This window comes from Chelonia mydas, chromosome 1 (genome assembly GCF_015237465.2).
Source record: "Chelonia mydas isolate rCheMyd1 chromosome 1, rCheMyd1.pri.v2, whole genome shotgun sequence".
In the NCBI taxonomy this organism is placed as follows: domain Eukaryota; kingdom Metazoa; phylum Chordata; order Testudines; family Cheloniidae; genus Chelonia; species Chelonia mydas.
The window spans coordinates 107,961,735-107,976,869 of NC_057849.1; the positions used below are offsets into that span (position 1 = coordinate 107,961,735).

Genomic DNA, 15,135 nt, shown 5'->3' on the forward strand with positions numbered 1-15,135 from the left:
AAAAAGTTGGCCCGAAACTTTAAAAGTGTGAAGGTGCTCTCCCAGCTAGTGCACGCTTGGGACTAAGAGGATATCCAGGAAAGGGCGAGACAACCCAGCGGTCTGCGGGTAGTTTAGTTGCTCTGCGTTGTAAATGTTGGAGCATCCACCTTGACCTGAGCGCGTATATATTGACTTGGGCGTGACAGTGAGGTGCAGTTGGGAGCCAAATTGAGGGGCTTGTCTTCTGTATAAGGTCAATGGTGCCTTGGTAGCCGTGAGCCCCTGACGTGTGATGACACTTACAGCACATGCAGATGGTATGAAATGAAACCCTGGGACAAGAGTTCAAAATAACTGCACAAATCCCTCTTGGGAGAAGGACCCTTCAGGGGCGGGGGGAGACAGCCCCATCAGAGCGAAGGGTTAACCATGAGCCTGCAATCTCTGAAAGTCTTGGAGTTGGCTCCACATGTGCCTGGAAGAGGGGGAGAGGGGAAGGAATACATCCCCGGCCCCAGGACTATCCTGCCCAAGTGTTGGGGGGAGTAGGGCAGACGAAGAGTGACAGATATTGGGCGGCTGTATCCAAAGCGAAGGATACACACGACCCTGCATACAACTACGTTGTGAAAATACCCTCCTGTAAACCAGAACAGCGGGATTTGGTTTCGTGAAATACGATCCGGACCAAACAAACTTTAAACGATAGGAATCAAAAGGAAGGGAAGGTTTCCGCGTTCAATTCCTCAGCTTAGCGATACATGCAGAGTATTGTCCATCAAAAAGGATTAGTAGCTAGATTAATACATCCAGATAATCAATTTAAATATAAATAACCCTTTTCATCTGACGTTCCTTTACAAATAGGTTTAGGAACCCAGAGCTGATTGGACGATAGTTACGTCTACATGGCACCGAGGAAAAAGAGAAGAGCTAGTATTATATTTTGAAGCGAATACACCTGTCTTTTACCTGCACAGGTTCATAGAACTGAGAGTGTTCTAAATTAGAGGAATCAGCATGGTGTTGTATACATCTCGCCTTTTGCATCAACTTTGTTGGTTTCAGTTAAAGAACAAATGTAGAAAGTTGCAAGCGCTTTCATTTTCTACCCTGGACTGTTTGTTAATAGAGCAGTCCCCCACCACTCTTTTTCCAACCTTTCCAATGATCATGTTATGAAATATTTATTTGTATAGGCGTGTGTATGTTCCAATGATCATGTTATAAAATATTTATTTGTATAGGCGTGTAGCTATCCAGCATTACAGTGTGCATAAGGTACACCTTATTAACAATGTGCAGGTGTAATGTGAAGTATCAGGTAAATGATCTTGTAAAATGAGGATTTTTTTTCAAATCACTCGTACCCAAAAAGGCAAATAAATACGGCGAGAGGGTCTCCTAGCTGCAGCCAAGTAGTCATAATATCTCCGCTTGCTGCAAAGGAAATAGGGTTATTCTCTTTGCTTGGTGGAGTTTGATGCCTTTAGATGACTACGCTAATGGCTTTAGATGGAGCAAAAGGATCATTTATTTCCTCTGGGTGTTTTTAACTTCCAGAATAGCATTTTGAGATTATTTAGATGTTTCTACTTTTCCCCTTGTTTGCTGTTTTCCGAAGTAAGCACTGGATGCGACTGAAAAGGCTTGAAATTGTGTCAAAGTGATGTTTTAATCTCATTGAAAAGTGTATTAAAGGACAAGATGTAATTTATGTGAGATGCTTCGATGAAAAGAGAGATTGGAGTGGATGATCCTTTCACTCTCCTGTGAACCTCATGTCATGTTTATATTGAAGCTTGTGTAGCTAATCTAATTTGCAATAACTGGGATGGTCCGCCAGAAAAAGCTTCTGTGATTTCTCTTCTTTCTTTCTTTATTTACTTATTTCATATAAATTCGTTCTGACTTGTCTACCTCTTTGACTGAGTGAGGCCTTTTCTATTTTTGGCTAACGAGTGAGGCTGTCAAATAGAAATATTTTAGTTACAATGCTATCGTTCCAGTTTTTCTAGGCGACGCGCCATGAATTCGTGAGATATTGTCTTACTGTTGTTTACAAGTAATACTCTACTGTAGCTTGTAGCGCTTCTCCGTATCTTAATGCTCCATAGAACAAAAGCCCAATTTTAAAGCCAAATTTTCTCAGAATGCCCGTTTCTTGCCCACTTTACCTGTTCTTCTTTGTCTCGATTTAAAAGTTAAACTTCACAAAAACATCAGCCCCAAAATATTTTCCATATACTAGGAGGTTAATTATTCGGCACATTTTTTGTCTAAAGTATCTTTTGATTAACGTGTCTTGTGAAAAGCAATGGTCTAGTATCCCTTAAAACTGACCAAATAAGACAACATAAACCTCACATTTCATAACACATTTGGTATTTTGCATCCTGATTAGCACATATTACACGTGTGTACTTTAACAGTAAAAAAAAAAAAAAAAAAAAACAGAACAGACTTGAAAATTACAACTTTTATGTAGGGCAAAAAAGGTGTATTCAGGCTGTTAATTACAGGGGGTTGTGTCACTGGAATCTTATCAATGACCCGTTTAATATTAGTGTAATTACTGACAAAATAAGACAAGGGTGGATCACAATACAGCATATTTCTCTATCAAAACAATGTTGTGCTGGAAGTCTGGTTAATACATAATATAAACAAGCATTTTATAAAAGACTCCTGCTGACAAAACGTGGTGAAAGGACTGGTCCTGCCTTTTTTGCGAACCCCAAACTCCTGTTGGACTAAGGATCAGGCCCTGTTCAAATAGGTACTAATATCGATATATCCTGTAATGAAAAAAAAGGGGGGCAGAGAAATCTCCCATTAGTCTCAGGCTAACAATCCCAGCTTCATTTAAGTGTGTCTTGCAGTTTCTCCCTGATTGTTAGCTCTTGAATCTGCCAGTTCATCCACAAGACAGGGCTCCGATGAAACTTCAGTGTGACTGTAGACTGCAGTGTAGATCAAACATACAGAAGATCGATACTATTTCATTGAGGCGCAACCAAAATATAAAGCACTTACTGAAAGTCAGTATCAGATAGAAATGAAGGAGTGACAACAAAAGCTAGGGATTTCCAAACTCTTCCTGTCGCACGGAAGAGTAATTTATCAATACTGGCTTGATCTGGAAAAAAGTTCAGCAAAATTCCCTTTGAAAATGGCTCTTCCGGACCTCATTTAAACATCTGGTTTCCGCGATAATTATGGTTTACAAAACCATAATTACCGATGTATTTAGGAAGTGATCGAATTGTTTATTAACAACCATTTATTCTTTTTTTAAGACATCAGACTAATGTATTGAATGCACTTTTATATTTAGTTTAGTATCCCTACCTAGACAACTGTTATAAACGTCCCAGTAGTGCAATCCGTTCCATTTAGGTAGCTTCAGAGCTCCATTTATTTCCCAAGCAGTTGGGGTTGTTGCTTATACTAAGGGAATCTGCTTGGTTTTAATAATATTTCATCAACGTTTACGTTAATCGTCACACGTTAATATCCCTCTCTTTTTCCTTTCTATGTGTATGTCCCATTCTTTTGTCCCTTACAGATTCCTGTGTGTTGTCATTAAGTTTTGGTGACTTTGGCTCATCAGTGCGCTGACATTGAAAAAAGGACAGTGGTCCATGTTTAAGAAGCTCTGTTTTCGTTGATTTTGAGGGGAAACACATCGAACCCAACTTTAGAGACAGGACAAATCATTCCCGTTTCCTAGTAATAGTTTGTATGACTAACAATAAAACACCTAAAGATCTGAGAAGAAGCTGCCGTTCGGGTCTCATTGGGGTTTTATTTCATCCCTAATATAGACAAGAAAGAATTAAAACGGCAACTAAAGGATTTGGAGAAGGATCATGACTGCTTATTTTGGTGGGTACATGGTGCGTGGTTAGAGTAACCTTTGCCTTTTGGAGCTTTCCCTTGATGGCACAGCTCTCCTTGGGAAAGGGGAAAGACATTTCTTGTCGGGGGTTTAGCCTTTTCCCTTTTCTTTCATTCATAAACCTAGTGGCTGTAGACACAGCTTGAATATTGACGTCTCTTCCCCCAACTGCTCCTCCGTTAACCCAATTACAGAATTCATCAAGAACTGTGTTGAATTATCTCTTTCCATACAGTATCAGCATTAGCCTAATTAAAAGCTATAATGTCTGATATAATGATTAAATCGTTAGCTCTGCTGTAGGGAAGCAATATTTTGTTTTCCCTTCAATTAGAAGCTGATTGAGGTTTTCAGAGCAGGTCAGCTGTGAAATTTGAATTATATGTGCGAGTACTGTTCACAGGGTGAGCCCCTACTCGAAAGCTCCAGAGATTCTCCAAACGCTTTCACCCGGCGAGCAAGGAAGCGACAACAGAAAACACACAGAGAGATGATATATTTGCTTTAGGATTGTGGAGTTACGATCTCCAGATTAACTGTTAGTATTGGAAAGGGAAAGGACTTTATTTATTTACCCTTGTCTCAGTCGCTATCCAACCCAACTTGCTATTACTTTGAGTCCAAAGCATGATCACGTTTTTGCAAAGTTACCGAGCCACTCGAGACTTGTTCTTTTGCTCCGGTTGCTTGTCTCTGGTCCAGATGATGCTCCGCGCTGGATTTCACAAGCAGAGTCGGTTTTGATTCTGCATTGGCCGGGAGCCTGTTCAATATGGGCATGGGCGACCGGGAAGGGATGCTGCTTAAAGCCAAGGCTGTGGGGGGACATCGGCACGGGGATTGTCACGGGACTGCAATCAGACGGGGAAGAGGCTGAACCCTGGGGTGTGGGGAGAGCAGGGCTAGAGGTGAGCTGGAGGGGGCTGATGCAGCCAGCTCCGGGCACTGCTCTGGGCAGGGAAGCTGAGCCAGGCAGCGAGGCGGTGTTTCCGAGTTACTCTGCAGCCAGCAGACGGCGATCGCAGCCTGCGCAGGGGATCTCCTCCGGAGCCCAGCGCTGGCTCGCCGCAGCCCGGAGCTGGGTCCTCTGCCGCAGGCGTTGCTTTCTCCTCCTCCTCCCAGGGGCCCAGCCGCTCACGACCTCTGGCAGCAGCCACAGCGCCGGCTTCTGGCCCGCTGGGGGAGGCGCAGGCGGGCTGCAGAGCAGGCAAGGCGGGATCCCCCAGCTGGGCTCCCTTCCCGCCACAGGCGCGCTCACGCAGGGGGGAGACGCCCCCCGGGGAGGTGCGGCTCGCAGCCAAGCGGAGCCGGGGCGGGGGGGAGGGAATCACTTGTGGCTCCCGACGCAGCGCAAGCGGGCCAAGCCTGCGCTTCCTCCACCCCCGGGCTGCGCTAGCGCCGGATGCGGGACCTTTAACCCTTTCTACCCCGCTGCCGGCGTGGGGGGGGGGGGCGGACGCCTCCGCTGGCCCGGCTTTCCCCGACATTTAGGTTTTCTCGTAGGATCCTGGCCCCGGAGGAGCGGAGGCATCAGCCCTGCATTTATTTCCTACAAATACCGTCCCCCGCCCCCACCCAGGCTGTCCCCAGCCCCCGCTCTCCTCTCCAGCCCCCGCCGGACTTCGGGCTGCTTTGAACTGCACTTCTCGCTGCACAGAGCGAGTTTGGGGGAATCTCTTCCCCGCAGCCAGTCCGTGTAGCGGCCCCCAGCCTCCGCCCCCGGCGGGGCGATGCCGGCAAGACAGTGTCTGTCCCGCTATCGCACAGCGTCGCTGAGTCCACTCGCTTTTAGCTTCACTTCTGCAAAGTTCTCAGAGGCCTGGAGGCCTCATTGCTCGAGGCTCGAGCCTGGATCTGCTCTGCGCTCTGCAGCCCACAACACACGGGGAAGTAGGGCCAAAGGAAAGCCCTGGAACTTAGATGCTGCTCACTAGCCTGGGCGGCTCCTTATCCCAAGTCGGTGTTGTACAAGGGCGTCACAATCTCCTGTCAGGATACACAAGAACGAAGTGCAAATGTAGACAAGGACATAACTATCACACACACACACACACTAAGTGAAACCCCCAGTGAAGAAGCTCTGAGGGTGAGGGCAAAGATTCGCATTCACAGCTAGCTGTTCTGTCTGTCCCGAGGGGGACATGGGGGTGCGCTATTCCCCTGGAGATCCTCAAAGGGGTGGCCCAATGTGACACGGCCTCATCCAAACAGCATCATTGCTAGGCAGAGCTCCTCGCCCTTGCCTGTCTGCGTTTGGTTTGTTGGTGGGTATTTTCTTTGCGGCAGTTTTGTTGTTGTGGAAGGAGGGGAGTCGATGGGTTTTATTGTTTGGGGGGGGGGGGTGTTTGTTTACTGAAAGAGGGGGTGGCATTGCTTCCAGAGAAAGTAGAAAGATTGTGGATGAGCTAGTGTACGGCTTTTCTTCTCCCCTTGCCAGACCTGGAGTCTTGGCGCTGGATGCCCTGTTGCTGCCTGATTGGCATACGCAGCAGCTGTCAATCAACTGTCACTTGGCAACAAGTTACACCTGCAGTTTGAGTCTAAAGCTCATAAATGCAGGCACCCAGAATGCCTGCAACTGGGCCATCGTAACATAATCCATAAAAGGTTTATTGCGGAAGCTTTGAACACTTGCAATAGCGCAGTATAATTCAAGGCTAAACATCTACCGTCAGTTTAAATGCCCGGGGAAACAAAGGGCAATGTCATATTTGGAAACAATTTGCGGGAATATGATTGATAGAGAAAAAAAGTCTATACTGAGTCAAAGTCAGTTATCCAAATTCCAAGGATTATAACTTCTTCCTGTGATGAACGTTAGATCTCGGGGTAGGTGTTAAACGAACTGCCGAATTCCTATGGAAAAGATGTCACCAAAACTGTTTCATGCAACTTATGTTCAGGTCTTTGGCTATTTTAAAATCTAATTTCAAAAATAAAATATCACTCGGTCGTTAAGTGAAAAAAACAGTTAAAACTTCTTATAAATCATTACCTTTATCTGTTGGTTTATTACAATATTCAACTCTCCTTTCTTTATCAGCTGTCAAAGGGGAAACGTATTTATTTCCTATACAATCCCCCCCCCCCCCCCACACACACACACTTATTAATTGGTAACTTTTAAAATACATTATTAAACAACTAAAATGTTCGGCTTTTTTTTCCTCTACAGATGAAACAAACTCATTATCATTAGCTAAAATAAACGGGCTACTAAAACACTGAGGGGCCCGATCCTATAATCCTTAGTTAAGTAAATCTCCCATTGATTTCACTAATGACTTCAAGGGAAGTTTTGTCTCAAAAAACAAACAAACAGCAGATTGCAAAATAGCGCCTGGATCCTGCTCCCATTGAAGTCAATGGCAAAACTCTCATCGAATATAGTGGGAGCAGGAGCAGGCCTCATACATTCAATCAAAAATTTCAAGTAATATTATTCTTCTAAATTCATCAAAATGAAGGTGAGGAGATTACTACTTAATGTCCAGTAATCTAAAACGAAAATTGTTTAATCTGGACACAGAGCATCGTGCTGCTGCCTTGTATATTATAACAACCCTACTGTATAAAAGTTCTACAGTAATGGCGGTGACTGGTATTATTTCTATACTTTGGACAGCCATTAGGGTCACGAAAATTAACACTCACATAAAGTGGGAGAAAAAGAGGGGATATCGGGTGTCCATTTCCCCCCACACGATGAAATATTATTATGATCCTAATACATATATGTGTATTTGTACTATAGAATGGGCATTTACAGGACGATATTAAGGGTATATCGTCACTTTCGTTATACACCCTTATTTGCAACGCAATACAAAATCTGTCTCACTGGTCTGTCTCACTGGTCAGCAAGGGAACAAAAATGTTCCCTTTAACTTTTTCACAAAGAATTAACTTGTCTATGTTTACTTTATAGAAATACAAGATGTTTATATATACATTTAGGAGTCTCTGGTACTTTAACACCCCTAGATCTAAACATATAACAATGGCAATTTAGGTGATTAGCCTATATTATGGACTAGGCCTTTGTGTATTTTCAATACTTGGAACAGCCATGTCATTAACTTGTGTAGAAACATTTATGGTCCGAGTCTACAGTCATCATCCAGGCAATGCTCCAGCAGATATAACTCCTTAGGAAGAATGGATAGATCTCTACCACACAATTCGGAGACCGGCGCTGATATAGCCGAGCGAGATTTCTCTGAGTAAGGGGTGCGGGATCGGGCCACTGTCTTTTCAACTCCACATTTAACATAGTAAACATCGAGATATGGACTGGCATGTTGATATTATTTATTAATCTACCGAAGTGTGCTACTATATCCAAACCACTGTAACAGCTGCGAAGCTGTTGCTCTGGAAGTCAATAGCGTAGGTTTTAAACCAGTGCGTTCATATGGATGTACTGGATTGATTAAAAGGTCTATTGAGTAAATATATGAGAATAATATAGGCTCCCCCAAGCATTTCACCACTCCCATCTTTTAAAAGGAGTGAGAGAAAGTTCAGTGAGAACTGAAGAAAGCGTGTGGTCTCTAAGGACACGCAGGCAGAAGATTCAAATGTAAGGCTAGCGCTCAGGAATGCAGATGGTGTGTCCCTGTGGTCCTCCAGCGAACACACAAGGCACGCAAAACCATGCCAACAAAACATTTCATGTCTCCCACCACGCACCATCGTGTAGTCCTGAAGCAGGCACACACACACCTGCCAGAGTTATGGCAAGAATGTCATCCATAACTTTGTAATTTCCTGGCTTTTGTAGGCTATGTAGCTAGCACTCTACGTGTTTCGAGTGAGGGGTTCTTATTGTTGCAGGATTCTAATGGTATTTAATTGCTATTAACTCCTCTTTACCTAGCAGGGCAAAGCCCGGTAGCCGTGACCCCTTCTTTGGCCCCTCCCAGCCTCCCCTCCACCCCTAGAATAGTTTATACTTCTCACCTCCGGACGTCACTCCTCAGCGCGCCATGCAAATAATCCCCCGCCGCCGCGTTCCGATTGGCCACGGCAAACTCATTTAATCCCAGTTCGGTGCGCGGTGTATGGCTGCTGGACTCCTCTCTCTGTGTGTCTCTCGCCAGCTCCTCCTCTCCTGATTCCTCCAGGGCAAGAGGAGGGAAACCACAGAGAACAAATTACTGTGCAACTTCTCTCTGGCTCTGGGGGCTTTTTTTTCTCCCCCTCCTCTCTATTTTCTTCTCCTCGCTCCCTCTCCCTCTTTTTTACTTATCGTTTAATTACTTTTTTCGGTGGCTTTTCCTCTCTCTTCTCCTCTGTTCACCTGGGAGCAGCGGACGCAAATCACACACAAGCTCTCTAGAAGTTAGCAAAGAACAACAACAACAAAATAGCTCTGTTAAGAATAAGGGGGAGAGAGGGAGAGAGAGGAGGGGTGTGCGTGTGTGCCGGAGAGAAAGAAGGACATTTCTGAGTGCTCTGCACACTCCTCCTCCTTGCAAAGTGAAGCAGCAAGTTTGCCTTGCACCTGTTTGAGCAGCTTGAATCCAGATCGCCAGCAAGCCCTGAAAGTGGTTTTCAAAGGAGAAAGTTTTTTTGCCTAAGGTGTTGCCGGTTGTGCTCTTTTTTTTCTTTTCTTTTTTTTTTTTTTTTTTTGTCTTTTCTCGTCCCTTCCTTCTTGGCTCTCTATGTTTGATATTTTTATGCTTGGTGCCGGTGGAAAATAAAAAGCTACTTGAATGTACAGCATGATGATGGAAACGGACTTGCACTCCCCCGGTGGAGCCCAGGGCCCCACTAACCTAACGGGCCAGACCGGAGCCGGAGGCGGCGGCGGCGGTGGGAACAAAGCGAACCAAGACCGGGTCAAGAGACCCATGAACGCCTTCATGGTGTGGTCCCGGGGCCAGCGCCGGAAGATGGCCCAGGAGAACCCCAAAATGCACAACTCGGAGATCAGCAAACGCCTGGGGGCCGAGTGGAAAGTCATGTCCGAGGCCGAGAAAAGACCCTTCATCGACGAAGCGAAGCGGCTTCGGGCGCTGCACATGAAGGAGCATCCGGATTATAAATACCGGCCCCGCAGGAAGACCAAGACCCTGCTCAAGAAGGACAAGTACTCGCTGGCCGGGGGGCTGCTCAGCGCCGGCTCGGCAGGGGGAGGCCCCGCCGGGGTCGGGGTGGGCATGGGGGTCGGGGTGAGCCCCGCCGGGGTCGGCCAGCGGCTGGAGAGCCCCGGCGGCACGGCCAGCGGAGGGTACGCGCACATGAACGGCTGGGCCAACGGCGCCTACCCGGGCTCGGTGGCGGCGGCGGCGGCGGCGGCCGCGATGATGCAGGAGGCGCAGCTCGCCTACGGGCAGCACCCGGGCAGCGGCGGGCACCCGCACCACCCGCACCCGCACCACCCGCACCCGCACAACCCGCAGCCCATGCACCGCTACGACATGAGCGCGCTGCAGTACAGCCCCATCTCCAACTCGCAGGGCTACATGAGCGCCTCGCCCTCGGGCTACGGGGCCATCTCCTACGGCGCCCAGCCCCACCAGAACTCGGCCGCGGCGGCCGCGGCGGCCGCGGCCGCGGCGGCGGCTTCCTCCGGAGCTCTGGGCGCCTTGGGCTCGCTGGTCAAGTCGGAGCCCAGCGTGAGCCCGCCCGTCACCGCGCACTCACGGGCCCCGTGCCCCGGGGACCTGCGGGAGATGATCAGTATGTACTTACCGGCCGGAGAAGGAGGGGACCCGGCCGCGGCGCAGAGCCGGCTGCACTCCCTGCCCCAGCATTACCAGAGCGCCAGCACGGGGGTCAATGGCACGGTCCCCTTGACACATATCTGAGCCGGGCGGGAAGGAGAGGGACAGAAACTTGCATTGAACCCGGCTGAACGGTACCTCTGTCTGCCTGGCCGCCGCCACCTCTCCCCTTCCCAGCGCACACACCCCGCCGGCTCCCTTTTTGTACAGAAAATGTTTGGATGTTCTTGTAATAATAATAATAAATAATAATAATTAATAATTAATAATGAGGAAAAAAGGTAACGATTGCTCTCATTACCTTTTTTTTTTTTTTTAGGACTAGTTTCTAAAACTAGTTTTTGCGTTTTAGACTGAACTTCTGTGTTTTATTGAGACTTTTTGTACAGTATTTATCATTCACCCACGAGGCATAGAGCGTTTTATTTGCTAAAGAGAAAAAAAATCACAAAAGGACAAAAAAAAATAAGAATAATCACACAAAGATCTAGGCGATGCCAACTTTTATACCGCAGAAGCGTTACCCGCTTCTTCCTTGGATCGCTTCTTGTGCAGGCTTTTTAGTGCCTAATTAAGACAAAGTTGATGGGGAAGCAGTTCTCATTTATTACACGTACTAAGACAAATCCAAAACCACACGTAAAAGTTTTTGTAGATGTTATTGCGGGGGAGGGGGGGTTATTTGTTTGTTTATTTATAAAACTTTTTTTCCCGACTGCAACATTATTCTTGGTTTTGTAAAACTTTATTGTACCTTTATTTTTATTTTTTGTTTGGTTTGGTTTTGTATGATTTCTTGTAAATGCATTGTGAATTAATTTTTATTTTAGGCGTTACGAGGGAATTGTGTATATAGTTTACTAAAAAGCCTTTCTGCTAAAGAAAAATCCTAAGGATGCGTTCGTTGAATACTGAGTTAAATAAATTTCAAAGTGGAAAAAGTCACCTGTTTTTTTTTTTTCAATAAACCCGAAAGGTAGTAATTTTATACGCATGGTATGCCTTAAAATATAACCGGTAAACCTAGAAATTGGAAAGGAATTTTAAAAATATGATCAGAAAATAACCGAAAACAAATCCCATATTGTGTTTAGATTTCTCACAATCTATATAAAACTGAAGGGATGAAAGTAACTAAAGTGGTGTAGCTTTTTTTTAAAAGATTATTTTAATATCTGTTAAGTATTGTTAAGAAGGCGACCTATTAAAATACTTTCCATAGTACTCATGGTTCATTTTGTTTATTTTATTTGTGGAACTGACTGTCCAAACCTGGAGTAACTTCATGGCTAGCAAACTTTTCCACCTTGAACTAGGTTAGGGGCTCTTATCAGGTCTGGACGATCTGCCTTCCCTTTCCCTCAGATTTCAGACAGGGGATCCCAGCAGAGATGGGGAAACCGTGTCCCGGAGGGATGCAAAGACTCCAGCGTATGCACAAGTTCCTCTCTAATCACCACAACAATTGCAAGAGAAACTGATTGGGTTTGAGTGTAATGAAAAACAATCTCTGTACCAAAAATATTTAAGAAGCCCTGGCCCTCCCAACTCCCCCCCCCCCCCCCCCGGGGGCTGCAAACAACGCTGGACTTCACACACACACGCACGCACACACACATCCTCTGTAACTGGAATGCAAGTTCTTACAACTGGTGTGGAAAAGCTGTCAAGCAAAAATGATGTATTTGTTCCTAACAGGATCCTGATGTTGTTTAATGCTTTGAAAATTTATTATATTTTTTTCTACGTGTTTATCGGTACCTTGCGATATTCTGGAATTAAAAGTTTGCTGTAAACTTCATTTAATAGTAACGACAACACTCAGTATTGCATTTAAAAATCATATTGTAGCAAATAAATTTTGAAATTAGTCGTAACATATTTAAACAAAAAATAAGAAGAAATATTTTAACGTCTGGAGTGGAAACATCGTTACAGCAGGCTTTAGAGCATCTTTTTATTGGTGGTGAATAAGTAATTTTTCCATCCAAAAATGGGGCAATGTTAGTTGGTTAATAAGGAGCGGGTTCGGTCCGTATTAGAGATTGCACTTTAACTATAATGCTAACATGACAACTGACATATGTAACTCTTTGGAGTCATTTTGATAATTTTGTTTAAACCACTCATTCGTTAAAGTGATTGCGAAATTTTACTGAAAGATGTCTATTGATTTCTAACAAGGTAATAAAAATCCGTTTTGTAACTATTTGGATCCTTTATTAAACCGTTGTGTGTGCAGGTTTAGACATTCAGCAGAGCAGGCTTGTGAAATGTTCAGTGTACAAATACCGCACACACAAACCAGTACCTTATGGGAAAGCTGTGTAGTTGTGCTCCTTCTAACCAAGCATGGTCCTCTATCTTTCTAATTTAAAATAATCACATTTGTACTTTTAAATATGCAGAATAAATTGAGTACCTGTTGAACTATTTCTTAATACCACACACACACACACACATTTCTCGGCTCGTGGTGCAATATGGGTGTATATGTACACGTGTGTGTATACAGGGGTGTATATATATTTTAAACGTTTGGTGCACCCTTGGTACCTGCCCTTTCTCGAAGAGTTACAGAGTAACTGAAGTTCAGATTTATTGGGGGGGGGGGAGGAATAAACCACTAAATTTGCATAAACAAAATATAATTTGGAAATGCTGTTGTATGCATTGTTCTACATACTAAAATTATGTAATAATCCTTTTTGGGAAAATAAACATTTGAACAGTACCAAACTAAGTATAGAACGATTTCCATCCACTCTTGGTGAGATTTTTCTTTCCTTTCTTCCTTTTTTGCCCCCTCACTCTTTCCGCCCCTCCCCCATTTAACATTAGCCCTACAAATAATAGAAATATCTGCACTTTTAATTTATCGGGATTAAAAAGAACAAACCCGAATACAGTTAAATAAATTTCGAATATTCTGAGCATTCCTTTCAAGGGAATAAAATCCTCTCCATGAATGTCAAAGAGAGAATTACATGATTATGTAATGTATTATCTGCTCATGGTTTATTGGTTTTGTTGCTTTGATTTTTTTTTATTATTTTTTTTTAATCGTGTGTGGCTATAGACAGCATCTACAAGCAACATTAAAACAACATTGTTAGGCGGAAAAATAGGGTTAGGTATGGTAAAATAGTTCATTCTTCGGGCTCTTTTCTTTGCAAGTTATATATAAATGAATAATATAATATGCAAAACTAAAGATAGGTTTAAACGATTTATGGATTAAGTACTTTACATCGAAAATGTATGAAATGTTCATCCTCTAACATGATTGACAGAGCTATTAAAATCACCTATATGGAAGAATTAAAAACTACGCATTTCGTTTTCAGTAAAGGAGGAAATTCCAGGCACTAAAAAGGAGGGGGCGGAGGGGAGAATATCGTTAGTACTGAGCTCTGTTATATGAAGCTTGGGGGCTTTGGATTCAGGGCTTCCCCCCCCCCAGGGGGTAGAGATACAGTTCTTCCCCCACCCCTGGACACTGCTGCCCCTCTCGGCTCCTGGCCTGGCTCCGGCCCTCATCTAGATCTCTTTTGGGAGAAGGACCGGCAGGGTCGGAGACAGAACTTGCTAAGGGGGGTCGATTCTTTCTAAACTTCAAACGAGAAGGCAAACTTGGCCTTGACTGGCAGCTCTTTTCCCAACGGTTGCGGGGGGGGGGGGGGGAGCGGGTAGCGCTGTGTAGCCAGCCTAGCTGGGGTGAGGATTGTGCTGGGCTCTGGGATTAGGGTTTCCCGTAAACTCCACTCCCCCTGGGCGGTGGGGGGCATTGTGCAGGAGCCTGAGGGCTGGTAAAAGTGGGGGAGGGACCTTGGTGACTGAATACGCTGAGCTCCTGGGGGAGATATCAGGCTGCATGAAGTGGCCCGCTCGGATACTCTCTTTGGGAAGGGGATGGGTCTCCAGAACCTACCCGCAAAACTGCGGGCACCCAGAGCAAAGCCCCCCGGATCGCCACGCCAGGAGAGGAAGCCCGAGCGATGAGCCTGGCGGTGGGGCGCGGACCCTCCCTCCGAGCTGTGCTACCTCCTCCAGGCAACATCAGCCCTGCGGGGGTGGCGGGGGGGACACGACTGAGCGCTTGGCAGGGCTGTAACGTTTTCTTCTTATTCAGAAAGTAGACCCCTCCCCGGAAACCCCCAGTTAATCCGGGCGGGCGGCGGGATACAATAAAGTGGGACTGCATCCCCCCCCGCCCCACACACACACACACACCCGCAGCTGCGTCTGTGCTTTCCCTTCACCCTGCTTTGCAGCGCGATTTGCTGGGGGGAAATGAGGCGGCCGCTCGTGTTCCTGCCCCCTCGCCTCTCCCATTCCCCTGCGCCCCGCTCCCTCTGCCGACCCCCGCCCACTCCCCTACCCTCTGCTCCCCCTGTTCTGTTCCCTTCCTCCCTTCCACTCCCTCTGCCCCCAGGCTTCTCCTTCCCTTCCTCCTCCTCCCCCCCCCCCCAGCCCCCGCTCATCTCCCCCAGCCCTTTAGCGCTGCCCCCTTCCTTTCTT

General features: G+C 45.9%; 1 protein-coding gene across 1 annotated transcript; it reads left to right on the forward strand.

Annotated features, from left to right (window-relative positions):
* Nucleotides 1-8,912: 8,912 nt before the first annotated feature.
* On the forward strand, nt 8,913-11,669 carry SOX1 (SRY-box transcription factor 1). The gene has a single exon (XM_037897023.2). The coding sequence runs from the start codon at nt 9,601-9,603 to the stop codon at nt 10,696-10,698; it is 1,098 nt and encodes a 365-aa protein (XP_037752951.1). The 5' UTR covers nt 8,913-9,600; the 3' UTR covers nt 10,699-11,669.
* Nucleotides 11,670-15,135: the final 3,466 nt, after the last annotated feature.

Coding starts and splice junctions, on each gene's coding strand:
- SOX1 (XM_037897023.2), top strand. CDS start 9,601: ATGTACAGCATGATGATGGAAACGGACTTGCACTCCCCCGGTGGAGCC.